General features: G+C 56.6%; 1 protein-coding gene and 2 long non-coding RNA genes across 12 annotated transcripts; 2 read left to right on the top strand and 1 right to left on the bottom strand.

Moving 5' to 3' along the window:
- Nucleotides 1–64: 64 nt before the first annotated feature.
- Nucleotides 65–1795, top strand: LOC116269785. 2 transcript variants are annotated; one of them, XR_004177595.1, is made up of 2 exons: nt 65–320; nt 1475–1795. It is a non-coding gene; the product is annotated as an uncharacterized LOC116269785 (long non-coding RNA). The 2 variants fall into 2 exon arrangements; XR_004177596.1 differs by lacking the exon at nt 65–320 and adding an exon at nt 756–887.
- Nucleotides 1377–26375, bottom strand: ALDH3B1 (aldehyde dehydrogenase 3 family member B1). Of its 9 annotated transcripts, XM_017948195.3 has the most exons (12): nt 26247–26375; nt 24213–24365; nt 16414–16480; nt 14419–14581; nt 11266–11376; nt 11013–11133; nt 10651–10736; nt 10111–10192; nt 8047–8433; nt 7153–7319; nt 3873–3972; nt 1377–2257 (listed from the first exon to the last, which is right to left on the bottom strand). In XM_017948195.3, exons 4-12 carry the CDS (start codon nt 14578–14580, stop codon nt 2067–2069), a joined length of 1407 nt encoding a protein of 468 aa, XP_017803684.1. In that variant the 5' UTR covers nt 14581; nt 16414–16480; nt 24213–24365; nt 26247–26375; the 3' UTR covers nt 1377–2066. The 9 variants fall into 9 exon arrangements, with proteins under 9 accessions (XP_017803684.1, XP_009183754.1, XP_003909501.1 ...); XM_009185490.4 differs by lacking the exon at nt 26247–26375 and having other exon boundaries at nt 24213–25166; XM_003909452.4 differs by lacking the exons at nt 24213–24365; nt 26247–26375 and adding an exon at nt 19526–20536.
- LOC108581872 lies at nt 21715–25513 on the top strand. The gene is made up of 3 exons (XR_001894687.3): nt 21715–21805; nt 25166–25342; nt 25443–25513. It is a non-coding gene; the product is annotated as an uncharacterized LOC108581872 (long non-coding RNA).
- Nucleotides 26376–27939: the final 1564 nt, after the last annotated feature.

Genomic DNA, 27939 nt, shown 5'->3' with positions numbered 1-27939 from the left:
GGCGGAGCCTACACTCTAGGACGCTCCCATTGGGCCGGCCGGCTCCCCTTTTTCTGTATTGATGCTCCATGGTGTGGTCTGATTGGCCAATAAGGCTGCTGAAAGAGGCGGGATTCAGAAATACTTTCTTTTGATTGGCTAGGACAGACCGGCGCTTGAAGTTTGTAGGGGGCCGCCATGTTGGTTTGGGGAGGCCGATAAATGAAGACTTCCGAGTCGCCGGAGGCGGGACATCCGGGGCGTGGTTTAGACAGCGTTTGCGGTCGCCCTGGGTGCAGAGACGGGGTCCATCGAGTCTGGGTGGGGGGCGTGTGATGACGGTAATGGCGACGAGATGCTCTACCCACGCGGCCTCCTTTAATCCTTACAGCAGCCCTGTGTGGAGAAACTACAGTAACGTGTTATCACGTTAAGGCGGGAAACTGAGGCATGGGAGTATTTAGTAACGTTCCCGGGCCATAGAGCTTCGGTGTGCGGCCGCCTGATCCACCTGATCCGTATGACTCCCGTACTCAACCAGCCTGTGTTTCCTCCCCGCGAATTCTTTTTTTGAAGACAGTCTGGCTCTGTGGCTTAGGCTGGAATGCAATGGTCCGATCTCCGCTCACTGCAGCCTCGACCTCCTAGGCTCGGGTGATCCTCCCATCTCAGCCTCCCGAGCAACTGGGACCACAGACACCTGCCACCACCAGGCCTGGCTAATTTTTGTATTTTTTGTAGAGACGGGGTCTCGCCGTGTTGCCCAGGCTGGTCTGGAACTCCTGGACTCAGGCGATCCTCCTGTCTCGGCCTCACAAAGTGCTGGGATTACAGTTGTGAGCCACCACACCGGGCCCGTCCCCGGGAATGCTGTGGTAGAGGGACCCGTGGATGCCCCCAGGCTGCCTGTATGTGTGTGTGTTGGGAGGGTCTGCCCTGAGAGTGGGTAGGAGTTGGGCAGGCCAGGAAGGGAAGGAGACAGAGGGCATGTCCCATGCCCATGCAGAGGGAGGACATGCACGGTAGACCAGGACGAGGACAAGGGAAGGCTCAGTGTGTGCAAAGGGGACAGTGGTTTGGGATTTGCATGCGGATGCCCGAGCCTCGAAAGGATTTGTGGGCCACAGGGAGACTCTGGGGGAGTTCAGGCTGAGGAGTGGAGAGGGCTTTGGGCTGGTCAGCAGGTGCTCAGAGGAGAGGGGCTGGCCCTGGAGAGAAGGGAGGTCTCGGGATGGTGGCCCACACCTGACCCCGGGCCTTCACCAGGCGATTCCTGCGTGGATTCCTGCATGGATTGAGGAAATCCTGCATCATTACAGATTGTTACCCAATGCCAGGGGCTTGGTCCAGAGTCCTGTTGCTAGCTGCACAGAAAGCAAATCACCGAGATACAAGTATTGCCAGGGAAGAACGCTTTATTCAGGTGACATCAGCCAGAGAGACAGGAGACGAAACTCAGGTCCATCCCTGTCCCCCTCCCTGACTAATGTTGTAGGTTGATATCATCTGAAAAGAAAGCAGGAGCCAAGGAAGAGGAGGTGGCCCGCAGGCTGTAGGAGCTGCCTGTCATTGCCCAAATGTAGGTTTCTCAAGCATCCGGCTTCTTAGGAAATTGGGCCGGTTTCAGAATCATCAACTTGTTCAAAAGTGGGACTTGGTTAATTCTCTCCACTGAACAAATGGGGAAACAGACTCAGAGGGCAGGGATGGCCTTGGATGCAGTGATTCCATGGTGTGGCCTGAGTCAGATGCTAGGGCCCCTCGGCCACCCGCTCCACAGGAGACAGGTGGCTTAGAGGCGCCATGTCTGTCCTCTTCTCCTGAACATGGGTGGTTGGTGTGGGGGCAGGTCACTGCACTGTTTCCCATGCCTCCTGCCTCGGCTCTCGTAGTTGGGAGTGGCTGAGGGAGGAGGCTGAGGCAGGGAGAGGGAAGACCCAGGAGGGAGGAGGCAGGCGATGCTTTGAGGAGTGCCCTGGAGCCTTGGCAATCCTTTTCCTCCTCGGGCCCTGGAGCCCGGGCCCTGTCTCCACCAGCTGCAGGCGACAGCCGTCATGGTGGTCTCGGGCCTGGGCCTGGGGAAGGGCTCAGAGCAGTGTGCAGCTGCAGCCTCGGGCCTCCATGGCCACCAGCAGCACCCTCAGGCGGCGCGGCGAATGCGGCGGGTAGCGGAGGGCGTTCAGCTTCTCCATCCCCGGTCTGCGCAGGAGGCAGGCGCGATGGTGGGAGAAGGTGTCGAAGGAGAACTTGCCGTGGTACTGGCCCATCCCGCTGGCACCTGTACAGTGGCACACAACACTGGTGGTCAGGCCCTGGGGGTCTCCCAGTCACAGAGAGTGGGGCCTAAACGGGCTACTTCACCCCTCTGAGCCTCAGTTTCTCCATCTGTCTAGTGGGCTGATCATGAGGCACTGTGGGTAGCCCCGAGCTTGGCACCAGCTCAGTAAACCTTGGGGGTACCACGTGCCAGGCAAGATAGGCAGACTGGTCAAGGGCATGGATTCCAGAGTCAGACTGCCTGGGGTTAAACCCTGGCCCTGCTGCAAACAATCTGTGTCACTTTGGACTGTGCTTCAGTCTCCTCTGCTGTGGGGTGACAAGGGTACCTCCCTCCTAGGGTTGTGGTGGGAATTGAGGGGATGTTGAGAAACCTGGACCCGGTAGGTGCTGTGTGCAGTGAGCTCTCCTCAGCGTCTAGGTCGGGAGGTAGACGAGGCCCCAGGCCAGGGCGGCCAGGGCACAGCCTGGGTGGTGTGGGGTTGGCTGGGGGGGGCTTCCTGCAGTGAGTGAGCTCCAGGGATATGCAGTTAATGAGAGGAAGAGGGTGGGTGGGGGCAAGAGGGACCCAGGCTTGGGGAGCCTTAGAGGTGGGTGCCACGTGGTGTGTTAAGGAGCTGGGCAGAGCTCAGGCTGTGGGAGCAGCAGGTGGGGAAGCCGGGCTGTGGCCATGGCCACCAGGAAGGGCCGGCTCGGGGGCCTGGGAGCTGGGGGAGGCTTTCCTGAGGGAGCAGCAGGGTCAGATGTGCCCACAGACAGCCCCAGCTCTCCTCCAGGGCAGGGGAGGCGGGTTGAGGAGGCTGGGGCTGAGGAGGCAGCTAGGTGGAGTCAGGGGCAGCCACCCAAACTCGAGCCGAGCCAGGACAGCGGCACAGGCACTGTTGTGGCCCTGGCTGCCCTCCAGGAAGGGCGTGGACCCACCTGAGGCAGCTTGCCTGGCCCTGCCATCGTTCACTCTGGTGCTGAGTGTGGATGGGTGGCAGGGCTGCCTGTCACCTGCCTGGGGCCTACTGTTCACTGAGGAAGAAGTGGACTCAGAGAGGGGAGGCGCCACCTGGGCCACAGGTGCGTTGCTGGGACCATCTCTGAGGCTTCCTGACTCAGAGGCCAGGACTCTGCAGTGGCATCAGGGCTGCTCTGGGGGGTGGAGGATTGACACTCATCTGGGTCTCTCAGGGTGGGGAGGTGTGGTACTGAGAGCTGGACGGGGGACGGGGTTAGAGGAGCAGCCGCCCTGGAGTAAAGGACACCGGCGGCATTGCTGCTGAGGGGCAGACGCCAGGTCGTGCAGTTGGGGAGAAGAGCAGATAGCAGCGCAGTGTGATCATGGTTGTGTGGTATTTTAAAACATTCACTAAATTGTGTGTCCGTGCAGAGATGGCCTAGAAGGTTCCACTGCAGACTTTTTATTTTTTTGATACGGGGTCTCACTATGTTGCCCAGGTTGGACTCAGACCCTCTGGGGTGGGGAGCAGTATGCAGGTTCTGGGGTGAGGCCTCCTTGCCTGTCCCTCTACACTGAGGTGGGGCTGGGGTGCTTTGGCGGGAATGTATGCAGGTAACACTATTGCAATTTGACCAAATGGTCACAGAAGGGCAGGGTAGCAGGCACCTACCCACTCCTCCAAAAGGCAGGCTGGCCAGGGTCATGTGCATGAAGCCGTCGTTCCCACAGAAGCCCCCGCTGCTGGTCTGGGTCAGCACCCGCTTGACCACCTGGGAGAGAACAGGATGTGTGTGAGGCCGCCTTGAGCCCCAGCAGGAGCCTCAGGACCCAGAGCCTGTTCCATGCTGGACTCTGTGACACTGATCTTGCCTCAGAAAGGGTCTGAGGCCACCATGTCAGCTGAAGGGCCTGTGATGGTACAGGTGGGGCAAGGGGTTGTGTAGCAGCCCCTCGTGGAGCTTCCAACTTGGGACGTGCTTCCTGGACATCTGCTCATGTGTAGTCCGTGCTGGGGGCAAAGACTCAGGCCTGGGGGTAGGGGCAGGAAACCCAGTGTTGCTTGGGGACATGGAGGGTGCAGTGGCAGCAGTGCAGTGCTGGACAGCAGGGAGGCATCCTAGGGGAGGGGTGCCATGTGCCTGCTGAGTGGAGGAACGGGGAGGGACAGAAGTTGTTCAGGTAAAGAGGGTACCCTAGACAGAGTGGCGGCTGAAGGGCTGTGTGGTGTGAGCACAGAGACATGAAGACATAATGATGTGGTCAGATGTGCACTTTAGAAACAGAAGCGTGGCCGTTGCTTGACTTAATAAAGGACCTTCTTCCTCAATCTGTAGGCTTATTTGAAGACTGAAAAGAAAAAAGGATTGGTAGACACTAAATTTTTGCTGCACAAAAACTTCAATATATTTAGTTGCAATCACCATGAACCTCTGATCACAGCTGGGTCAGGGCTTGTCTGATGTGGGGAAAGTGGACTCCCTCCAGTGGATTCAGAGACCAGCATTACCCACAGTGGCAGTGGCAGCAGATGGAGGAGATGGAGCAGAAGGCAGCAGAGGGCGTCCCAAGTAGTATGGGCAAGCCACCTTGTGCGTGACTTGGGTCTTAGGTGTGACTGTGTGTCCTGGGAGCAGTGCTGGGTGGTCAGAAAAGTTTGAAGCCAGATGACTCCACTGCCAAAAAGCCTCTGTAGAGTTTTCTAAAGTAAAAGTATCCAGATGAAGCAGGGCTCCTTGGAGGAATGGCTACTTCTGGAGTTGGAGCAGGGAAGATACAAGATGAGCCTGGAGCTGCTTGTAGCACCAGAGGGGAAGGAGGTGGTCACAACCCAAGAGGCTGGAACACCTTACATGGGCTTCTGAGCCGGAGCCTCAGACAAACCACACGACCTTGGATTACAGCCCCTGGAGTCAAATAAATATACCTGAGTCCATACTGACCTAAATAAACAATTCAAGAGATGAATCTTTCTTACAGAATTCCAGGAAATAGATGTAGATACTGCCGCTAGCCAAGAATACTGTATCCAGCTAAGACTACGCTGCATAGATGAAGAAGAAATAAAGCCTTTCCCACACAAGCAAAGGCTGGGGGAGTTTATCACTACTACATCAGTCCTGCAAGAAATGCTCAAAGGAATCTTAACATGAAAACAAGTTGATATTTGCCATAATACACACAAAAATACAAAACTCGCAGGCCCTATAAAGCAATCATACGAAGGAGGAAGAGAAAGCTATCAAATGGCAATACAACAGAATTCCACCAAACCACAAACGGAATAAAAAAAGAATGTGTAAAATAACTAGATAATAACTAACAACATGATAGACCAGCATAGAGCTTAATTACCCCCACCTGGTGAGGGTGGGGTAGCCTTAGAGACTTGCTTCCGAGTAAAAGAGAAACAAACAGTAGTAACTTCCCAGGGAGACCCTGGCAGATACCGCCCTAACCCGGTAGTGAAGGTTCCCCCTCACTAGCCACGTGTGCATCTCAGGTGCCCCTGATGTGGTGTGAGAGGCAGGTTCACCTCTGTGGGATTCTCTCCTAAAACCGGTAACCCTTCTTTAATCATGAGAAATACACCAGAGGAGCTGAGGCTGGAGATGTTCTACAGACTTGTCCAGCACTCCTCAAGCTGAGAGGCTTATTAACGCAAGGTGGGACACTGGCGTGGATCCTGGGGCCGAAAGAGGACGTCAGTGGCAAAACTGGCAAAATTCAAATAAAGTCTGGAGTATAGTTAATAGGCACTGCTGTCACAATTTTTTTTTTTTTTTTTGGTTAGGCGATCCTTCCACCTCAGCCTCCTGAGCAGCTGGCAGTACAGGTGTGTCCCACTATTCGCAACTAATCTTAAAAAATGTTTCATAGAGACGGGGTTTTGCTATATTGCCGGGGCTGGTCTCAAGCAATCCTCCCACCTCGGCCTCCCAAAGTGCTGGGATTACAGGTGTGAGCCACTGTGCCCAGCCCTGCCATCACTTTTTAGTTTTGACCCATCAAAGCACCATTAAATGGGGAAAGTTAGGTGTGGGGTACATGGGAACTCTCTGTACCATTTTGGCAACTTTTCTGTAAATCTAAAAGTATTTCCCAATACAAAGTTTATTTTAAAAAAAGTTCAAGTGGCCGGGCACGGTGGCTCATGCCTGTAATCCCAGCATTTTGGGAGGCCAAGGCAGGTGGATCACCTGAGGTCAACAGTTGAAGACTAGCCTGGCCAACGTGGAGAAACCCCATCTCTACTAAAAATACAAAAGATTAGCCGGGCATAGTGGCACACACCTGTTACCCCAGCTACACAGGAGGCTGAGGCAGGAGAATCGCTTGAACCCAGGAGGCAGAGGTTGCAGTGAGCCGAGATTGTGCTACTGCACTCCAAGCTGGGCAATAGAGTGAGACTCCATCTCAAAAAAAAAAAAAAAAAAAAAGTTCAAGTGGAGGGAATCGAGGAACTGGCTGAGGGACGGGGAGGGTGGGTAGGGACTGCTGGTACCTCCTAGTGTTTTTTAATCTGAGGGCTCCACCCTTGGGCCTCCCAGGCTGCCTCTGCAGCTTGAGCAGGGGTGGGGGATCAGGGCTCATTCTCAGACCTGCACCTTTGGGTCATCCCTGACATGTTGCCTGTGCATGAGGGGTCATGTGGCCACCAGGCTCCAATGTGTAAGGAAGAACAAAGGCAGGGGCTGACCTAGAAGAAACACTGGGCCCTAGAGAAGACCCTGGGAAGCCACCCACAGAAGGCCTAGAAGAGTGGGGCCCGGACTGGGGACAGGGTTGGGGTGGGTGAGGCTCAGCTGCTTCTAGGAGTGGGCAGAGACAGAGCCAAGAGGACCACCATTCCAAAATCCTGAAGCCACTGGATTTTGGTGGCCCCTCTGCTGCCACCATTTGCACTGCCCACTGCAGGCTCCCCACCCTGCCCAGCCCGGCCACACCCCCACCTGGCTGCTGTTGGAGAAGGCGTACAGGGCCAGGGGCTTCTCCCGCCTGTTGATGAACTCGATGGCCTCGTCCACACTCCGCACGTTCACGATGGGCAGGATGGGCCCGAAGATCTCCTCCTGCATCACCGGCTCCGTCTCCTGCACGTCCACCAGCACTGTGGGGGCTGCCGGGCACCAGAGATAGCTCAGCCCCGGGGCCACAGTCAGGACCACCCCCAGGAGTAGGGGTAGAGATGGGGACAGGGCCACGGGCCAGGGCTCCAGGCCAGGATCCTAAGGTCTGACTTCCCACGGCTTCAGGCTTCGGAGTGTTTAGGGAAGAAAGTCTCCCCACAGCCCCCAAGAAGGGACCCTAGGTCTTCCCCAGCCTGCTCAGGGCCTGTGGGGCGCAGAGAATCCCCTGAACTTGGTCTCACAGTCAGGGGTGATGGGATTCTTAGAACCTTGGGGTTCATGAGGCGACAGCACCCCAGAATGTTGGAGCCACAGTGTCCCGTGAGCTGCTGAGCCGTACGGCCCAGGAGACCGGGGGGCTCAGGACGGGGCCATTAGAGTTTAGAACCTGGAGATTGTGGGCTCGGAGAATCTGAGGTTGTGGCCTTTCAGGACAGCCGGTGGTGGGATGGGAGTTCATCTTAGCACGCTGGGCCCTGGAGCCCTGGGATCCGAACTCAGCGAATCCAGGGCTGAGGGACCAGAGTTTGGCCTTGTGGGGCCACAGGCTCGGAAGCACAGAGACGGAGTCACGGCACTGGAGCCGTGGCTCAAGGCCGGGCTCTGGCAGTGGGGCCGGCTTTCAGGTGCGGGTCCAGACTCGTGGCCCAGCCGTGGGCCCTCCCATGAGGAGGGGTCTTGGCCCAGGTGGGCTGTGGTAGGGGCAGCAGGACTCACCGATGTAGCGATCGCTCTCGTCACTCTGGCCCCCAATGGCCACGTGGCCGCAGCCCAGCAGTGCCCGCAGCCGCTGGAACTGTTTCTGGTTGATGATGCGGCCCAGGTTTGGGGAGCTCTGAGGGTCGTCACCATAGAAACGGGTGATGGTGCTCTGCAGGGCGGGCAGCAGCCTCTCCTGCATCTCGGGGCTGCACAGGACGTAGTCGGGGGCCACGCAGGTCTGGCCGGCGTTGAAGTAGCGGAACCAGGCCACGCGGTTGGCCACGGTCTGGGGGTCGCAGTTGTCGTCCACGTAGCAGGGGTTCTTGCCCCCCAGCTCCAGGGTGACAGGTGTCAGGTGCTTGGCGGCAGCAGTCATGACAATCTTGCCCACACGAGGGCTCCCTGGGTGTGGAAGGAAACCAGAGTGGCCGTTCAGTGACCTGGGCCAGGCGGGATGGCCCAGCCCCGGGCCCCGCCCCTCCCTGGAGAGGTGTTGGAGTCAGCGGGCACCATCCCTCGCCTGGCCTTTCCTTGTTCCTCACTGCCACCCTGCAGCCCAGGGCCCTGCTCATCCTTCACCAGGACCAGCCCCTAAGCACAGAGTCTCAGGAGGGAATGGTGCATGGCCGCTATTGGCCCCCAGGGTCCCCCTCCTGAGCCAAACCCCTTGGCTCCTCCCGCCTCTGCTTCTGACCCTGGCTTACCCTGCAGGGGACTCTTTGCAAAATGCTACATGGAACCCCTCCATCTCCTTTGGAAACGTCAGGGATCCCTGATCAACCAAGGCTGGAGCCCAGCTCTGTCTGTGGCATTCAGGTCTCTCTTCTCTAAACCTAAACCTGGAAGTTCTGCCACATGCCCAGCCCTTTTTTTCTGACCCTTGAGGTGGCCTGGCCCAGGCTGATGCAGGTGTCCCCATGTCCTGCCTGGCTCGGCCTCACCTCTCCTCTGTGCTGGCCTCTGAGAGCCCAGCAGTCTCCCCATGCACTCAGCCTTCTCTGCCCTACCCCTGTCTGGGCCTCAAGGCCCCTCCCCAGACCTGACTCGCGGACCACGCTGCTGTGTCTGTGGGGATGGCCCTGGCATTTCTCCCCCTTGTGGTCAAGGATTAAAGCCAGCAGGAGCCACTGTCCCTTCTCCACTCTCACCCCTGCCCCGTCCTGGGCACAGTGCTTCCTGGGCTCTGTGCTTCCTTCCGGGCCTCCTCCTGTCTTTGCTGGGAGGTGGCCTGGTCAATCCTGCCGGGCCCGTCCCCATGACTGCCTCGACCTGCAAGGCACAGACTCACCTGCCAGCACCACTGTCTTCCTCCCCCTCCCTCTGCCCCTCACTAGCTCAAAAACTCGAGGCTGGGTTTTTGTGGTGGCTCATGCCTGTGATCCCTGCAATTTAGGATGCCAAGACAGGAGGATTGGTTGAGGCCAAGAGTTCGAGACCAGCCTGGGCAACATAGTGAGATGCTGTCTTTACTAAAAATACAAAACATTAGCCGGGCGTGGTGGTACATGCCTATCATCCCAGCTACTTGGGAAGCTGAGGCATAAGCATCACTTGAACCCGGGAGGCGCAGGGGTTACACTGAGCCAAGATTGGGCCAAGACTGTGCCACTGCCTGGGTGACAGAGCAAGGCTCTGTCTCAAAAAAAAAAGGAGTGACCTCTGGCATGGATTTCACCAAGGGCTTGTATGCACATTCCAGCCGGTCCCCATCCTGGTCACAAGGGTGACCCTGGGCAGGACGCTGAGGCCTAGTCCCTCATCTGCCTGCAGAGAGGGCTGTGGGCACCAGTAGGGTGGTGTCTAAGAGCCTGGGGGCAGTGGGGTCACGTATGAGGGTCTGGGGGCAGTGGGGGCAGAGGCTATGGTTCCTGAGGCTGTGGTTGGCACGGTGGGCTGGCCCTGGACGTAGGACTCCATCCCTTCCTAAGGGGTCCGGGGATCCAGGACTGCTCCCAGCCTGGTCCAGAGAGACAGAGAATTCAGTCTCCCTTGTGGACTCCCAGATTTAGGGACAGGACCCCTGAGCATGGGGCTGTCCTCCCCGACCCCAGCCTGGCCCGACCCTCGTCCCGGCCTCACCTGTGAAGAAGATGTAGTCGAACCTGTGCTCCAGCAGCTGCCCCGTCTCCTGGGGCCCCCCCAGCACCACGGCAAAGCAGCTCTGCAAGGCGCGATAGGCGAGGCTCCCTCTGGGACCCCAGCTCCGAGAGCCCAGGGAGGAGCCCGCCCTGCCTGGACCCTGCCCTGCCTCCGCCCCGCCTGGCCTGACCCAGCCAGGGCTCTAAGAGGGTTGGGTGGAGGCAAAGTGGGGAGCAGGGAGCTCCCCAAGGTTGCCTGGCATTGGCAGGCCCAGCTTGGAGTCCAGCTGGCGCTGGAGGGACTGATGCCAGGGCCAGGTGGAGGCAGACACGGGACCCCTGGGCAACAGGCTGCCCTCGCTGCTCCTCAGAGGGAAAGTGAGGCTGAGAGGGGCGGTGACTTGGTCAAGTTTACACAACTCAGAACAGGCAGAATTGAGGTGGGGACTTGGGTCTGACCGACAGGCCCTTCCATGTCAGGGGCTGCCCAGCCCTTGAGCCCTGCCTGTTCCCACTCCACCTGCCCGGCAGCCCTGCTCACCTCGTCCAGGTATCGGGGCAGCACTTCGGCCAGGACCTTCTCCATGCTCTTGCTAATCTCTGATGGCTTCAGCACCACGCAGTTCCCTGCAGGACAGCGCAGGGAGAGAGCTGGGGGAGGCGTAGCCCGCTCCTGGTCTCCACACACCTGCAGGGCAGGCATCGGCCTCACCCACTTTCAGATGCAGAACCTGGTTCAGAAAGGTGACATGATGGGCCCAGGGCCACACAGCCCGGGTACAGTGGACCAGACAGTCTTCTTTGTCACCTGGGCCGGTTCCCCCATGTCCTCCTGGGATCCATGGGTGTCCCTGAGACCCCCAGTGGCGAAGGGTGGCCGAAAGGGGCAGGCCCAGCTCTCACCTGCAGCGAGGGCACCCACGAGGGGCACCAGTGTCAGGTTCAGGGGATAGTTCCAGGGCGCAATGATGAGGACCAGGCCAAAGGGCTCCTTCCGGATGAAGGCGGAGTCCAGCTGTGTGGCCTGGGCGGGAGCCGGGGATGAAATTAAGTGCTCAGCACCCCGACCCCTTGGCAGCCAGCTCCATCCAGAGGGGCCACCCTGTGGGAGCAAATATCCCCTGAGCCCCCGCCCACCTCAGCCCGACCAGCTCACCAGATTCTTGGGCACATGCTCGTCCTTCATCCAGGCCCGGAGGTTCCTCAGGGCCAGGGTGATCTCGCCCTGGCTGATGGCAACCTCGGACAGCTCCGACTCGAAGGCCGACTGCGGGAAGTGGGTGGGGTTAGGGTGGGCCAGGAGTCCCAGAGCCAGCAGGAGGGTACAGCCTCCTCCAGGCAGGGCCTGCTTCCACAACTCATTCATTCATTTTCATTCGTTCACTCACTCACTCCATGTTCAGTGCGTGCTTCCTGTCTGAGGTGCTGTCTCTGCAAAACGGAGGGCCCTGCCCTGGGGCCGACCTTGCAGGGGGTAGTCGGTCCATGTGAAGGTGAGAACACTGACGGCTCCATTAGGATGTGGCTGTGCTAGGGAAAGCATGGAGCAGGGCAGGGGTGGAGACTGCTGGAGCGTGTGGCTGTGCACAGGTGTGCACATGTATACATCCAATGTGTGTGTGCTGTTTTTACAAAGTGGCCAGTACAGGTCTCCAGGCGGCGGTCACATTTGAGCAGTGACCTGAAGGCAAGGAAGGAGCAAGTTGTGGGTACTGGGAGGCGGCATACTGTAGGCAGAGGCCCTGGCAGCTGCAAAGGCCCTGAGGTGGCTGTGAGCTTGTTCTGCTCCTGTTTAGCAAGAAGAGGAGTGGGCAAGGTGAGGGGGCCAGGCAGCTGGGAAAGGGACTCCTGAGAAGAGCAGGGATGGGATCTGACTTAGGTTTTTTTTTTTTTTTTAATTTTTAATGTAAAAAAAGTTTAGTTTTTGATTTTTTGCAGAGATAGTGTCTTGCTATGTTGCCCAGGTGGGTCTTGAACTCCTGGCCTCAAGCAATCCTCCCACCTCGGCCTCCCAAAGAGCAGGGTGGAGATTGGTCTGCAGGGGACACAGGCACAGCCACCCCTAGGTAAATGCTGTCAGTTCCCACAGCCCAGGGGCCAGGGCCACTGTCAGGCTTCTAAGCAGGAGTGAGGAGATCCGAATCAATAGGGACATTGTCCTGCTCTCGACTAGCCAGTGCGCCCTGCCCTCTGCACCCCAAGGGAGGAGAAATCAGCCAGGCCGCAGGCCGCTGGAGAACAGGTCAGGGACACCGGGGCCAGGCTATCTCCCTGCCTGAGGCAGCGCCTGAGGTTATGGGGTGCGGGCTCTCCCGGGTCAGGGCAGAGGGGGTGCTGGATGGGCCGGAGGACCAGCAAAGCCCAGAGAAGGGGATGCCCTGCCTGAGGTCACTCAGCGAACCAGGGGCAAGGCCAGGACTACAGCTGGCTTCCAGCCAGAGGGAGGAAGACGCCACGCGCACCAGCCCCTCCCAGCCACGGAGGCTCGGTGAAGGTGCCTTCCACATGGACTTTCCCACAGCCTGTGCTCCGGCCCCATGAGCCTGGTGGCCTGCCCGTCACGCCTCCTAGGTCACCTGGGACCTGACTTTGGGAGACTGGGCTATTTTGAGCCAGGTTCAAACTCTGGCTCTGCTCTTCCTGGCTGCTTGCCCTCAGGCAAGAACGCGCTCTCTGAGCCTCGTCTGGGGGCCGCTGGGTGCGTGGTTGTTCAGCCAGATTCACCAAGGGGTTCACTGAGAGGGTGCACGTGACGCTGGGCAGATGCTGCCTGCTGAGGATGGGGACAGGGGGCTGACCAGGGCCAGAGAGAGACCAGGTTGAATGTTCTGGGCTACTGCTCCCTTTGTGGGGCCCTGCTTCTGCACCTGGGATGGGAAGGCAGGAGGCAGAATCTGAGCCGAAGGGAGAAAAGGGACCAGACAGATGTCAGGTCAAGTCTCATGAAGGCAGGTAGGTGGCCGGTGGCAGAAGCTCAGTGGTGGCGGGGGAGTCTGTCCCCAGGGAACCCAATGGGCTAGGGGAAGGTCTGGACACTATGGCCTTCGAGGCAAAGGGAGGAGACATTTTGTCCAGAGAATAGGAGCCGGGGGCAGCCCCTGGGACAGATGTCCTGAGGCAGGGGCAGGTGTCCTGAGGCAGGGGCAGGTGTCCTGAGGCAGGGGCAGGCCAGGCCCTGATGGGTAAGGGGTTGGGGGAAGTGTGTTTCTCGGGGTTCTGCCTTGGCTGCTACTGGGATTGGGAGGGGCTGAGGCCCCAGGCCTTCTGGGTCCAGACAGACGCCACGATGCCTGCTGTACCCAGAGAGAAGCCCAAGACCTCATAGCCTGTGAGGTCCTAGCTAGTGTGGCCCGTGCCCCGGGCCTCGTCTTTGTTGCCTCTTCCTCTCCCACTCCCCACAGCCATGCTGGCCTCCTTGCTGCTCCTCAACCAGAAACACCCAGCACCTCCTGCCTCAGGGCCTTTGCACATGCTGTGCCTGCTGCCATCTCCCCAGCGTCCATGGGGAGCCTCCCCCTCCATCTTCGTGTCTCTGCTCTAAGGCCCCTTCCTCAGAGAAACCTTCCCTGACCCCCACATATAAAACAGCACCCTGATCCTGGCCCCCTCTCTCCCCTTCACCCTGGGTGTGTCTCCAGGGCACATATTTCAACCCAACATGCTGTGTAATTATTATTATTATTATTTTTGAGATAGAGTCTCACTGTGTTGCCCAGGCTGGAGTGCAGTGATGTGACCTCAGCTCACTGCAACCTCCACCTCCCAGGTTCAAGCGATTTTCATGCCTCAACCTCCTGAGTAGCTGGGATGACAGGCGCCCACCACCACATCCAGCTAATTTTTGTATTGTTAGCAGAGACGGGGTTTCGCCATGTTGGTCAGGCTGGTCTTGAACTCCTGGCCTCAAGTGATCTGCCCACCTTGGCCTCCCAAAGTGCTGGGACTACAGGCGTGAGCCACCGCGCCCGGCCTCGCTGTGCGATTATTTATTTGCTGTTTTTTTGTCTCTGACAGAAGGTCAGCTTCATAGGTGTGGGAACTTTGTTTTATTCTCTGCTGTATATCCAGAGCCTAGAACAGTACCTGGCACATAGTACCTGGCACATAGTAGGTGCTCAGCAAATAGTTGCTACATGAATACAGAAATGAGTGACTGGATGAATGTGCAAGAGCGGCTCTGGCCTAGGGGAGGAGCTGCTTTCAACTCCCCTTCATGGAGGGCGCAGCTGCCTTCATCCTCCTCTGTCCCAGCTGCCCTCCGTGCCCCCCTGCCCCTGGTGCACCCTCTCATACCCCAACCCCAGCCCACCTTGTGCAGGTCCTGGGCCAGCGCGTCATGCAGAAGCTGCTTGTTTTCGTGCAGGAAGCGGCCCAGGCCTCGGAGCTGCGCAGCCCGGAACTCAGCCGACCGCGTGCGCCCCGTGTGGAAGGCCTCCCGCAGCCGCCGCAGCGTGTCCTCAAAGGGGTCCATCCTGCCAGATGGGGCGGCATGAACTGGGTGGCCAGGGCTGCCCCTCCTTCGCAGGCACCACCCAGCTGCCCCAGGGTCTGGGCATCCCTGACCTGCCTGCACCCACAGGGGCTTGCAGACACCTCTACCTCACACACACACAGGGACCCACTCAGATGGCCCCACGGGGACTGAGGCTGCCTGCGACCCCTTACCCCCAACAGTGAACACTCCCAGACACACATGAAGCCCCTCGCACCACTCCCCTCTGCCATGGACCTGGAGGCGGCTGAAGGACTGGATGTGGGCTTGGGGACAGCTGCTCCACCACAGCCCCCCGAGGGTGAGCAGCAGGCAGAGCGCCACGCTTCTTCCTACCGCACAGAAATTAACCCCAAGCCATGGCCTCTGCCCTGCCCTGATGCCCCTCCTGGAGGCGGGGCGGCCTCACCCCTGCCAGCCTGAATGGAGTAAGCAGGAGCTTGATGAGTAGAGGGGGTATCCCACCCACTGCCACCATGGCCACCACCTTGGAGCACTCCAGACACAGAATTCTCCATCCTTCCCTGTCCCCAGCCGGGGGGCACTGCCCAGGGAGGCCAGGCCGGTGGGCAATAGCCTCCTCTCCCTGTGCCTGAGCTTCTGCAGGAAGAGGGACAACACCTCGGGCCTCCTGGAGGCCCTGCTGTCCACCCCGCCGGGGCTGTGGTGCTGGGAGGCGGAAACAGCTGTGGGGAAGAGGATCGGGGGTGGGAGAGGGCGTTCCTGCCTCCATGCTGGTGCCAGCCAGGGCTGGCAGGCAGGGTAGGGGCCTAGACATTCCCCCGAGCCCTGCCTGTTTACTTGAAACTTGAAGTTCATTGGAGGAGTGCTCTGGCGCACTCGTTCCTCGGCCTGGTGCCAAGGACCCGTGGGGACCCTTTCCTCCTTTCCTCTCTGAGTCCCTTTCCTCCAGATCTCAGGTTGGTCGATGCTTCCTCCAGGCAGCCCACCCAGATTATGCCCCCATCCACTGTCACAGTGGCCCCTTGACTCTGCTCCCCACCGTTCTGAGTTTTGCTATGTGATAAACGTCTGGTTACACTCTACCCACCTCCCAACCCTATCCACATCCCCCTTATTTCCCCCTCAGGCTGGGAGCAGGCCCCTCTGTGCCTACTTATTTGAGAACTAGTGCTCGAAGCCTGTCATGTTACTGGTGTGATGATGGCACCTGCCAGCTGATAATGAGACCACACAGTCTGTTCTGAGCCCAGGGCCCAGCATCAGTGAGTACAAGGCTATGGGTGATTATTAAGTGGCCACCTTGAGGGTGGGACCTGCTTCAGTCTGCAGGATGGCCCTGCTGGACCAGTGTGCTGCTGACAACCTGGTCGGGAGACCCAGGCCAGCCCTCAGCTGGAATGATTGGGGGGCAGGGGCAGGCAGGCTGAACCCACCATCTTCCTGCTCTGACTGGGAGAAGCTGGGCAGCTGCCCGCACACAGGACAGGCACCATGGTCCCCATAGGCGATGGCCCGTCACGGGAGCAGGACTGAGACCCAGGAGCCAAGAATGAGCCTCTCGAGCCACCATCAGGCCTGTCTCCGGGCTCTGCCTCTTACTGGTTGTGGGACCTTGGGCAAGTAACTCACCTTCTCTGCCTCAGTTTCCTCATCTGTGAAATGGGGATGCTAATGGCACCTGGTGTCATTGTGAGGATTAAATGACATGACGCTGCATAAAATGTTTGCTGTTGTGCCCACAGAAAGTACTTGACAAAGGTCAGCTCTGGGTGTTCTGCTAAGTAGCCTGCAAATATTTATCTCCCCCAACTCCGCACTCTCCTGGGTCATTCTCCATTCTACTCTCACCTTCAGACTTCCGCCGATGGTCAAAGGCAAACCACGCCTGCACCTCTCTCGCCCTTTGTAAGAATCTCTGCAGAAACCACAAAAATGCAAGGCACGTAATGTGAATGGTGGACTGTGGGCCGGGAGCTCTTCCAGGGATGGAGTTCTGCATGGAACATTCCAGAACCCTCCTAGCAACACTGAAACCAACTCACCAGGACCACAGGACACATCTCTCCCACAGGGCAACCAGCCCTGGCATTGCCCCTACGGGTCACTCACTCTGGACTGAGGCCCCCAGGGAGTGCCCAGCAGGGGACAGGGAGCTGGGCAGGACCCTCGCAAGTGGAGAAGCCAAGGCTGCCTTCCGCCTGAGATCGGGAGATCCTGGGCCTGTGACCCACCGAGGGTGCCGGGCAGCCATTGTGGTCACACAGAATAGGGAACTCCTAAATCAGACACTGGGCTGGCGGCCCCCAAGCCCACCCCCGCGGCGCCTCTCCCACAGTGTGAGGTCATAAGGAAGTTGCGTGTGATCCCCGTGCCTGCCCTTACTCATTTCACCACCACGGCTGCCTATTGAGGGGGTGCTGTTCACCCCACTGAAGGAGATGGAGGCTGAGGCTCAGAGAGGGCTAGAGCTTGCCTGATGCCACCCAGCTCCTCACACTGGAAAACCCAAATCCAGAGGAGCAGAAGGCTACCCACCCCGGCTCCCCCCTCCCTCATAGTCCCCTGGGGACGGGCAGCCAAGTCCTTGGGGGAAGGGACAGTGGGTTGGGGCCTGGACAGCAGACCCAGGGCCGGGTGGACTCTGGCAGGCCGGCTGTGGGAGGGGTGCCCAGTAAGGGGAGGTCTCTTGCTGTTTGGATTCCATTTCCTTGGCCTCCCTCCTCACCGTTGCTGCCACTCCCCACAGTGCTTGGGTTGTGGGGTCTAAGACCACCTCTTGCCTCCTGGGGCTGAGCCACTGAGGTCCGGGGGCTGATGGGCCCAAGGGTCTCTGGGGCATGGCCCCCCATCACAGGTTGAGGCACATCTGGCCCAGACCTACAGCTTCTGGGGTGGGGGGGAGTTGCCACATCATTTGGTGATGAAGACAGAGGCTCTGTTTCCTCTGGCCTGGGGGCCGGTGCAGGACCAGGCACTTCACCCCAAGGCCGCAGGCCTCTAAAAGCAATACTCAGGTGCCCGCACACTGGGCACTATGCCAGCCTGGGTGCTGGCCGCAGGTGCCCACAGGCTCTGGGAACAGAGCGGGCAGGAACGGGGATGACATATCACAGGGAGTGAATGGCTGGCCAAGCCGCTGCCCCCAACCTCACAGCAGGGACCGTCCTGCTGAGGGACCATCCCCGGGCAGAGACCCCTCTACTCGTTCACACCCCGGCACGTCAAGTGGGTTGGATTCCAAGGAAACAGAGGCTCTGCCCGTTCTCTCATTCTTCCTGCCTCAGTTTCCTCATCTATACCACGGACCTTCTAAGAGCATCCTGTAAGCACGGTGTGGTCTGGGGGCCCAATGACCTGGGTTCAAACTGCAGCAACCACGTGTGAGTGGGGATACCTTGGACAGGTTGCTTGACCTCTTTGTATTCACTTTTCCCGTCTGTAAAATGGGGCACTGGCTGTAGCCCCCACACCACTGTCGGGAGAATTCAAGCACTGGGAGACCGGGAAGTGCTCAGTGTCCACGGAGGACGGACGTACAGGGGAGGGCTGGGGGCAGCCCCTCTGTAGAGGGGCCTGAAGAGACCTTGATCCAGGGTGGGTGTTGGGGAGACACGGACATCACCCTGAGACCCAACTGGGGACAGTGATGTGGTGACAGAGGGACTGAACATGGTGAGTAGAGGGCCTGGGGGGACCCCCATCAGGGCAGCCAGAAGGCGGGGATCACCAGGTCAGCTTCAGGGGACCCACAGGCCCAATAAAACAGGGTCTCTGATTCTGATCTCCTGCAGTTTAGCTTCCTTCAACAAACATGATGAGAGGCTGTGGTTTGACCTGAGTTCCTGTACTAGGCCCCAACAGACAAGACCGAACCAAAATGGAGGCACTTATGCCAAACACCACGTCATCAAACTGAAGCTTTAAGGAAGCAGATAGAGCCCAAAACAACAGGCAAGTTTCTCCGGGAAGCAGGAGATTCCAGTCCACCTGGGCTGGCGTCATCAGGGAGTCCCCTCTGCCTTGCCCCTTAGAAAACAGCCGTCCGCAGTGACCCGGTGTCTGCAGTGACCCAGTGTTAGGTAGTTTGGTGTTTCCTATTTTGCTGTTTCTTCCTTCTTGCCTTACGAACCCCCTGTTCCGCCACAGCCTGGTGGGAACTCTCATTCCATTTTGTAGAATGCAGGCTGCCCAGATTCACGAATCATGAATAGAAGCCAATTTGATCTATAACTAAATGTGTTGTCATTTTGTCTTTTGATGGCCTTAAGCTGGATTTTCATGAGGTCTCCCAAAGCTCGGCAGCCCCTCCCTTCCATGGGGTCCTTGGGGAGCCAGGGACCAGCGCATCCCCACGTTTGTGGCTTGGGCCGACCCAACCCTGGGCCACAAAGCGGCTGAGCAGCCCCGGCTCCCTGCTGGGGCACAGTTCCCGGGATGAGAAGGGCCTCCTGCAGGCAGGGCGGGGCTGGTTGGCTACTCCTTCCTTGGACCCTGACAAAGTCCATTGCTAAGAACAATTCTTTCCCAGAGTCATTCATCGCCACGTCCCCGCATCAGTGCTGGGAAACAGCTGTTGCTGGAAGAGATACTTGACCCCCTGCAGGGAAGGAGGGCACAGTCCTTCCTGGGGCAACTGGGCCCAGAACTGGTCCCTTGGGTCCCTTGGAGGGTGTCTGGGAATCCCAGGAAGAGGAGGCGGTGGCAGCCCAGCTCGGACAACGGAAGGGTGCCTGCTAGCCAGTGGGGTGCCCGGGACCTCGCTGCCACTCTCCAGCCCTGCCTCTCCTCCTTCTGCTTTCTCAGCAGGCAGGCAGATGAGCTCAGCCAGGACATGGCGGCCCCCGAGTGCAGCTGCCTGTGGCTAGGCCTGCCTGGGCTGCCTGCAACCCACAGTTGCTGAGCTGGACTCTGGCCCTGACTGCTGGCCCACTACAGCCCCAGCCTCCCCGGAATACTGTACCTGAGGCTCTGCCAAGCTGCCCTTCCTCCTGGCTGTCTCACTCTGCCTGGCAGCCCTGCTGTTAAGAAATGTCCAACGCAGGGCCAGCCCCCGGGAGGCGGAGTTGCCCTGGCCTCATGCCTGACTCTGGCTCTGGGCGGGCTGGAGGCTGCAAGCCGAGATTTCACCACCACCTCCCTCAGGGGCCTCGACATCTCCTCCCAGACCACAGAGAAGGAGTCAACGCCCAGAGGGCGCCAGGCTAGAGCCACACAGCAGGGATGAGCTCTGAGCTGAGGGCCAGCCTGAGGACAAGAAGTGGGGCAGTGGCCCTGGGAATCCTGGTGTGGGGAGGGGAACTATCATTGTATCAGGTATATTATATTATAATATTAGTGGAATGTTATATTCTGTGGCCCAGAATAGTAAGGAAGTCTCTGCCCCCCACTCCCAGCCTTCCCTTGATGCCTCCCTAAGGAAGGAGACCACTACTACTCCTGCTGCCCTCCTCCCACCACCTTGCCTGGTTTACAAGACAGGAGGAAAGAGAGAAAGCAAAAAAGTTAGAAAAAACAGAAGTAAGAGAAATAGCCAGAAGACCTTGGCACCACCACCCGGCCCTGGTAGTTTAAAAAAGTAATAATAATAATAACATCAACCCCTGACCTAAACTACTTGTGTTATCTGTAAATTCCAGACATTGTATGAAAAAGCATCGTAAAACTCTCTGTTCTGTTAGCTGATGCACGTAGCCCCTAGTCACATTCCCCACACTTGCTCGATTTATCACGACCCTTTCACATGGACCCCTTAAAGTTGGAAGCCTTTAAAAAGGCCGAGAATTTCTTTTTTGGGGAGCTCGGCTCTTAAGACACAAGTCTGCTGACGCTCCCGGCTGAATAAACCTCTTCCTTCTTTAATCTGGTGTCTGAGGAATTTTGTCTGCGGCTCGTCCCACTACATTTCTTGGTTCCCTGACCAGGAAGCAAGGTGATTAATGGGTGTTCAAGGCAGCCCCTTAGGCAGCTTATGCCTGCCCTGTAGAGCATCCCTGCGGGGGACTCCAGCCAGCTTGAGCTTCGGATCCTGAGAGCGCTCCGGGGTAAGCACTGGCCCCGGCAGGATGCCTTGTCAGAGCAGTGCACAGCAGGCCCCAGTGGAGGGTCAACGCAGTGGCTGAACACGGGGAAGGAACCGGACATTTGAAACATGGTAAGACTGGTCTTGGGAACTTGCCCACTCCATCGGAGTGGAAGCGTGGCCTGACCACCCACAGTGTGCCTTTGTTGGCACTTTGGGTTTTGTTTTGATTTTGACTTGGCTTAAATTGCTTGACGAATGGCTGTGCCTTTAACAACACTTTGGTTTTAGTTTTGATTTTGATTTAGTGTGAATTAGACGAGTGAGTAACATTTTACCCTTTCCTTCTTGTAGTGTGAATGTTGTTTCGTCTTGAGAGAAAAACACGTCAGACACAAAGTAAGCCCACTCCGCTAGGAGCTATGTTAAAAAAAAAATCAAAAAAAGAAAAAAAATAAGAGAAAAGTCATCAAAACATCAAAACTTACTCTATTTTCGTTTGTTTGTTTTTTGTTTTTTAGAGACAGAGTCTCGCTCTATTGCCCTAGCTGGAGTGTGTTGGCATGATCTCTGCTCACTGCAAGCTCCGCCTCCCAGGTTCACACCATTCTTCTGCCTCAGCCACCCGAATAGCTGGGACTACAGGTGCCCGCCAACATACCCGGCTAATTTTTGTATTTATAGTAGAGACAGGGTTTCACCATGTTAGCCAGGATGGTCTCGATCTCCTGACCTCATGATCTGCCTGCCTTGGCCTCCCAAAGTACTGGGATTACAGGCATGAGCTACCACGCTCAGCCAAAACTTACTCTATTAAAATGCATGTTATGAAAGGTTTTGGAGGGGGTTATAGAGTTAAGTTAACCCCCGTCCTCCCCCAAAGAGGCTGAGAACTCTCTGTGAATTAGAATTGCCCTCTTTTGGTGTTGGATAGCCGACGGAAGGTATACACAGGGAACAATTGGCAATGTATTTAAGGTGGTGACAAGAGTCAGAGGACAGCCAGTGGACCCAGATCAATTCCTTTATATTAACTCATAGTTAAATATAATATAAACAAAAACCAGCATAAATCCAGCCCTGTGTAACAGCTTATTGCAAAAGATTTAAAAAAAAAAAAAGCTGAAAGTGAAAGTAAGAGCAGTTTCGCCAGTAGACACAGAGTTAAAAGGAGAGTCCCAGAAGCAGCAAGAGAAGCCAGTTTTGTAGGAGCCGCCAGAGGTAACAGAAATTTTTTCTCCATATGCCCCAGCCTATCCCTCTTTACCGAGGCCAACAGCCCTCCCAGGAATGAGATTCAGGAGCTAACACGCCCCAGGTCTCACCTCCAAGGGGAGGATCGGAGCCTTGAGAGGCCAGGGAAGGAAGTCAAGATAGTCAAGCGGGCCGTCTCAGATCTGGCCGTCCTCAAGCTATGTAAATGCCTCTCAGGAAGACACGAGGACCTATCTATTATGATGACCAGGCCCATGTCCGGGGACAGGGGCAACAGACTTTCATCTATCAACCCTTTTCTTTTTTTCTTTTTGAGATGGAGTCTTGCACTGTCACCCAAGCTGGAGTGCAGTGGCGTGATCTCGGCTCACTGCAAGCTCCTCCTCCCGGGTTCACTCCATTCTCCTGCCTCAGCCTCCCAAGTAGCTGGGACTACAGGCGCCCGCCACCACACCTGGCTAATTTTTTTTTTTTGGAGACGGAGTCTCGCTCTGTCACTCAGGCTGGAGTGCATTGGCTCCATCTCTGCTCATTGCAAGCTCCGCCTCCTGGGTTCAGGCCATTCTGCCTCAGCGTCCCAAGTAGCTGGGACTACAGGCGCCTGCCACCAGGCCCAGCTAATTTTTTGTATTTTCAGTAGAGATAGGGTTTCATGTTAACCAGGATGGTCTCGAACTCCTGACCTCATGATCCACCTGCCTTGGCCTCCCAAAGTGCTGGGATTGCAGGCGTGAGCCACCGCGCCTGGCCTATCAGCCTTTTTCAACCACTAAACTGGAAACACCCTGAACCCGCCACCTTGCTCCTGGTATCAGAGAGTCCTGTCAAGCATGACTGTGCAGAGGTGTTGGACTCAGTTTACTCTGGCAAACCTGACCTCCGGGACCAGTCTTGGGCATCAGCAGACTGGGAGCTGTATGTGGACGGGAGCAGCTTCATCAACCCACAAGGAGAGAGAGATGCAGAATATGCGATGGTAACCCTGGACACTGTCGTTAAAGCCAGATCGTTGCCCCAGGAAATACTTCAGCCCAGAAAGCGGAGCTCATTGCTTTAATCCGGGCCTTAGAACTCAGTGAAGGTAAGACTGTAAACATTTACACCGACTCTCGGTATGCCTGTTTAACCCTCCAAGTGCATGGAATATTATATAAAGAAAAGGGCCTGCTGAACTCTGGCAAAAAGGACAAAAAGGACCCACAGAATGCAACTCAGTTTCAGCGTTTGCAGAGGTACCGAGAGGCACTTCTGCAGAAGCTAAGAGTTGGTAAAAAGAAAGCCATTAATATAAGAAAAATTTCAGGGCCAGGCGTGGTGGCTCACGCCTGTAATCCCAGCACTTTGGGAGGCCGAGGCAGGCGGATCACGAGGTCAGAAGATCAAGACCATCCTGGCTAATGTGGTTAAACCCTGTCTCTACTAAAAATACAAAAAATTAGCTGGGCCTGGTGGCAGGGGCCTGTAGTCCCAGCTACTTGGGAGGCTGAGGCAGGAGAATGGTGTGAATCCGGGAAGCAGAGCTTGCAGTAAGCCGAGATTGAGCCACTGCACTCCAACCTGGTGACAGAGCGAGATTCCATCTCAAAAAAAATTAAAAAAAAGAAAAATTTCAGAAGTGCTTCAAGGAACTGACAAGAGCCTAAGTCAGTTTTATAACAGACTCTATGAAGCATTCTGGCTTTACACCCCATTTAACTCTGAGGCTGCTGAACATCAGCATATGGTGATTACTTCATTTGTAGGGCAAGCCCAGGGTGACATCAAGCGGAAGCTGCATGCGTGAATACCACCCAGTCTATAAAAGTGGCCACCAACGTGTATGTTATCTGTGACCAGGGAACAAAAGGGAAAGAGCAAAAGCAACAAGCATGGCGGCTAGGCACGCCAAAGTTTAAATCCCTCTCCCCAGCCCAGCTCCATCTAAAAAAAAAAAAAAAAAGGGAGGCTAAAGACTGGTGCCAGGAGAAGAGCAAAAGAAAAACAAGACTAAGAGTAAGTGTAAAAAAAGGAAATCAAAAGGAAATAGGAGAGACAGACAGCAGTGCATGAGGGCAGGGCCCATGCCATTGCCTGGCCCCGCCAGCTGGACGTGGGAGCAGAAAAACTCAGAAAAAAAAAAAAAGGAAAGTAAATTCAAGGCTTAAAGAAAAAGAGCCAATCTGTTGGCAACAGCTCTTATAAAAAAAAATTAACAATGTGAGAGGACGTGGATGGAGATGCAGACATGGAAGAAGTCAAGTTAGGCAAGGATTCAAGAGCTGGACAAGGCTAGAGAAAGATTAATGTGCCAGATACAAAAAGAAAGAAAACTAGAAAGATAAATGTTCAGAGGGCAATGAGGGAAATGGCCAAGGCTGCAAGACAAAGAGGCCATTGGCCAAGGGCTGCTGCACCTTGGAGGACAAATTCTCACCTGATCAGGCTGGCAGAAGCTGAAGGACTTGAGGAATAGGACAGACCCGGCACCTTCTCATTAGGCTTCCAGGAGCCCATGGTCACATTAGAAGTTCAAGGTGGCAGGATTCGGCCGTGTCTGGATTCCAGTTTCTCACCGATGGCTAAGCCACTAGATGGAGTTACAAAAGGGGCAGAAAACGAACCCCTCCTCTGGGAAACGGAACAGGAGAAGGAGCCCTGCCTTGTGAAAACTTGCTTGTAGACTTTACAGAACTGCCCCGTGCCGGAGGCTGTCGGTACATGCTAGTGCTTGTTTGCACCTTTTCAGGATAAGTTAAAGCTTTCCCCACCAGGACACAAAAAGTACAAGAAGTGACTAAAGCACTGTTAAAAGACATTATCCCCAGGTGTAGACTGCTTCTAACTTTAAAGTCAGACAATAGGCCGGCATCTGTAGCTAAAATAGTGCAAGATTTAACAGGACTGTCAAAAATCAAATGGAAGAGACACACAGCCTATCGGCTGCAAAGTTCAGGAGAAGGTGGAATGTGTGAAGCAGACACTTGAGCAGCTACTGAAGAAATATTGCCGGGAAATTCATTTAAGATAGAATCAGGTTTCTGCCTATGGTCCTCCTCCGAGTCAGGTGCACCCCCACCAAACAAACTGGGTATTTGCCCTATAAGATTGTGTTCGGTCGGCCACCCCCACATCATAGGTCAAATTAAAGGTGACCTCCAAGAACTAGGGGAATTAACCTTAAGAAACAAATGCAGGCTTTAAGAATTGCCAAAGTGTTCATAATTAGGTACATAAAAATGCCGATAAGCCTGACACCCCTTTAAATCTAGTGACTCTGTTTAAGTTAAAAAGTAAAATCTAATTTCTCTAAGACCCACACAGGATAGGCCCTGTATGAAAATCTTGTCCACTCCCACTGCTGTTAAACTTGCATGTGTTGTGTCTTAGATTCATCACAGTCAGCTAACACTGGCAGCTCAGGACAAGTAGACCAGCCAGCAGGACGCAGATCATCCAATCCAGCTGATCCTGAGACGAGACCAAGCTGCTGCTGAGGACAACAGCCCTGCTCTGGTCACTCTGGAGGCTGACCAGTTTACACATGGCTGAAGTTTGAGGACTCAAGTAAGTCACCTTCCCCACGCTTGCTCAATTTATCATGACCCTTTCATGTGGACCCTTTAAAGTTGGAAGCCTTTAAAAAGGCCAATAATTTATTTTTCAGGGAGCTCAGCTCTTACGATGCAAGTCTGCCGACCCTCCTGCCTGAATAAAGCTCTTCCTTCTTTAATCCAGTGTCTGAGGAGTTTTGTCTGTGGTTGGTCCTGCTACATCCTACCCAAGACTCAGTTTCCCCTTCTGCAAAACAAAGAGGTCACACCCAAAGGTGGCTGGAGTCTAGAAATACCATCTCAGGGACCACACCTCGTGCCTGCTCCTCTCCCAGTGCCCTGTGCTTCTATGTCCCTCCACGTCACCCCACGGGCCACCCATTCATAGAGCCTGTCTTCCCCCAGATCTAACATTTTACAAACGAGGAAGTGGGGGCAGAAGGGGTAGGATGTAAACATGGGGGGGGGTGTGGCAGGGCTTCTCGCTCCGGAGCTGGGTCTGTACCCATCCTGGATGTCCCCTCTGCCTCCCGGGAGGAGTGCCTCCCTCTCTGCTTAGGACCGTGGTCGTGATGCCATGGTCACCTTGGTGGTTCCTGTAGTCTCGATCCTCCTCAGGTTTGGCACAGGCAGCTGTGCCAAAGCCTGTCCCTGCCTGCCCCCAGCCCGCCCCGGATACACCTGTCTGAGCCAGCACGCTGCAGGGATGATGCGCAAGCTGCTGTGGATGTGGACAGGCAGGGGACAGGGTGACAGGTGTCGGGGAGGAGCCTCCTCTATACCCCTTCCTGGGCCTGCCGCTGCTGCCATCTCCCTGGTGCCCTGGGTCTCCGTGGCTCCTGGCCCTGGGGCCTCTGGGCCAACCTGGCACCCGGGAGGTGCTCATCACGGCCCCCACCCGCCAGCTCCCTGCCTACCTGGGAGGGCGGTGAGGTCTTCTGGACCACGCCCACACTGGTGGCCTGTGAGGATTTAGATAGGGTAGCAGTGAGGAACTGCAGAGCCCCTCTCCTCTGTGTGGGATGGAGCCCCCAGCCGCTGCCAGTCACGTGGCTCAGCATGTGACAGCCCAGCCCTGCCGTTCTCTGGAGCTCAGCCAGATCGAGCGGGTGCCAGGCAGGGCTGGGCAGGGGCTGAGTCTGTAGGTCTCAGCTGGGAGTGAGGCCCAGAGAGGGCAGCCACTGGTCTAAGGCCACACAGCAAATCAGGGACCCATCTTGGTGGGTACTGGCAGGTGGGAGGGGTGTTTCAGGATCCCGAGGGCCCCCTCCCTGGCCAGGGAGCTGTCGAGGAATTCCCCCAACTCACAGGGGTTGAACTTGTCATGAATGCAGGAGCAACTGGGAGAAGGCCGCCGAAGAGGCCTGTCCTCCTGGGACAGGAGGGCTGGGCCCTCCCCAGTCTGGGTTGGGTGCCCCTCACTACTCCTCAAAGCTTCAGAGGCTCAGTGGGGCCTGGGAGTCCCGTCCTTGTTGAGGGGAGCCCAGGGTAAATGGGGAACCCTCTGCGTATGGCACCAGGAGGACTCGTTTTTGAAGCCAGCTCTGGGGTGAGGGGGCTCTGCCAAGGCCCAGGCCAGCCAGGTGGGGCGGATGGAGGGGAGCTCAGGGATCTGGGCCAGACAGCTGCAGCCCCGCCTGCCCTGCCTCCTCCTCGCTGGGCTGACGCTTCCCCTCTTTGGACCTCAGAGTTCCCATGTGAGAATGGGGCTGACTACAGTCCCGGGGGCATCTGTGGGTGAATGAGAGGGTTCAGTGGGCACGTACCTCGGCGCCCAGCATGGAGGGCGTTAAGCGTGAGGTCTGGGCTTAAATCCTGGTTCTGTCACTTACCTGTGTGACCTAGGTTAGCGTCTTAACCCCCGTGCCTCTGCCTTCCCATCTATAAAATGGGATGTGTAAGAAAACGTACCCAAGTGATTGTGAGACCGAAACAAGTCATTCCATGCACGTGGGCCTGGAACTGTGACCATTCCAAGTGCCCCAGCCCCTCTGGAGGGGTCTGAGAGCTACCATCCTAACTCCAGGACAGAAGCATGGGCAGGGCATGAGCATGGCATCAGGTGGAATCATTCATTCATTCATTCATTCATTCATTCATTCATTCATTCATTCATAATTCATTATTCACTCCCTCACTTCTCAGACACACACCCCTGAGCCTGGCTCACAGGGCCTCAGACCTGCCCGAGAGCATCTCACTGCCGCACTGCCCACAAGTAACCTTGAACAGGTCACGTTTCCTTACTGGGCCTCAGTTTCCCCAACTGTAAAATGGGGCTGACTCTAGCTGCTTCACACGGCTACCGTGAGGGTGAAATGAGAGCCGACTTGATGGCACCTGGTGCCCAGGAGGTGCCCAGAGCATGTGAACGTCCTCCTGCCCTCCTGAGGAAGTAGCTGCCCCAGGCCTTGGCCCTGAGGCCTTGGTCCTGCCTCCCACTCCCTCCTTGGTAGCCTGGAAGGCTGGACCCACCCTGGCTCCTCGGAGAGGCAAAGTTAGAGACTGCAGGGGCACAGGGCCCAGGACACAGTCAGAACTCACGGGCAACCGTGAATGCGGATTACTTGTTCATTTATGCACTCAACAACCCTTTACTGAACACCTACT

This window comes from Papio anubis, chromosome 12 (genome assembly GCF_008728515.1).
Source record: "Papio anubis isolate 15944 chromosome 12, Panubis1.0, whole genome shotgun sequence".
In the NCBI taxonomy this organism is placed as follows: Eukaryota; Metazoa; Chordata; class Mammalia; order Primates; family Cercopithecidae; genus Papio; species Papio anubis.
Note: the sequence above shows the minus strand (reverse complement) of the source record. Positions and strands in the feature narration are given on the sequence as shown.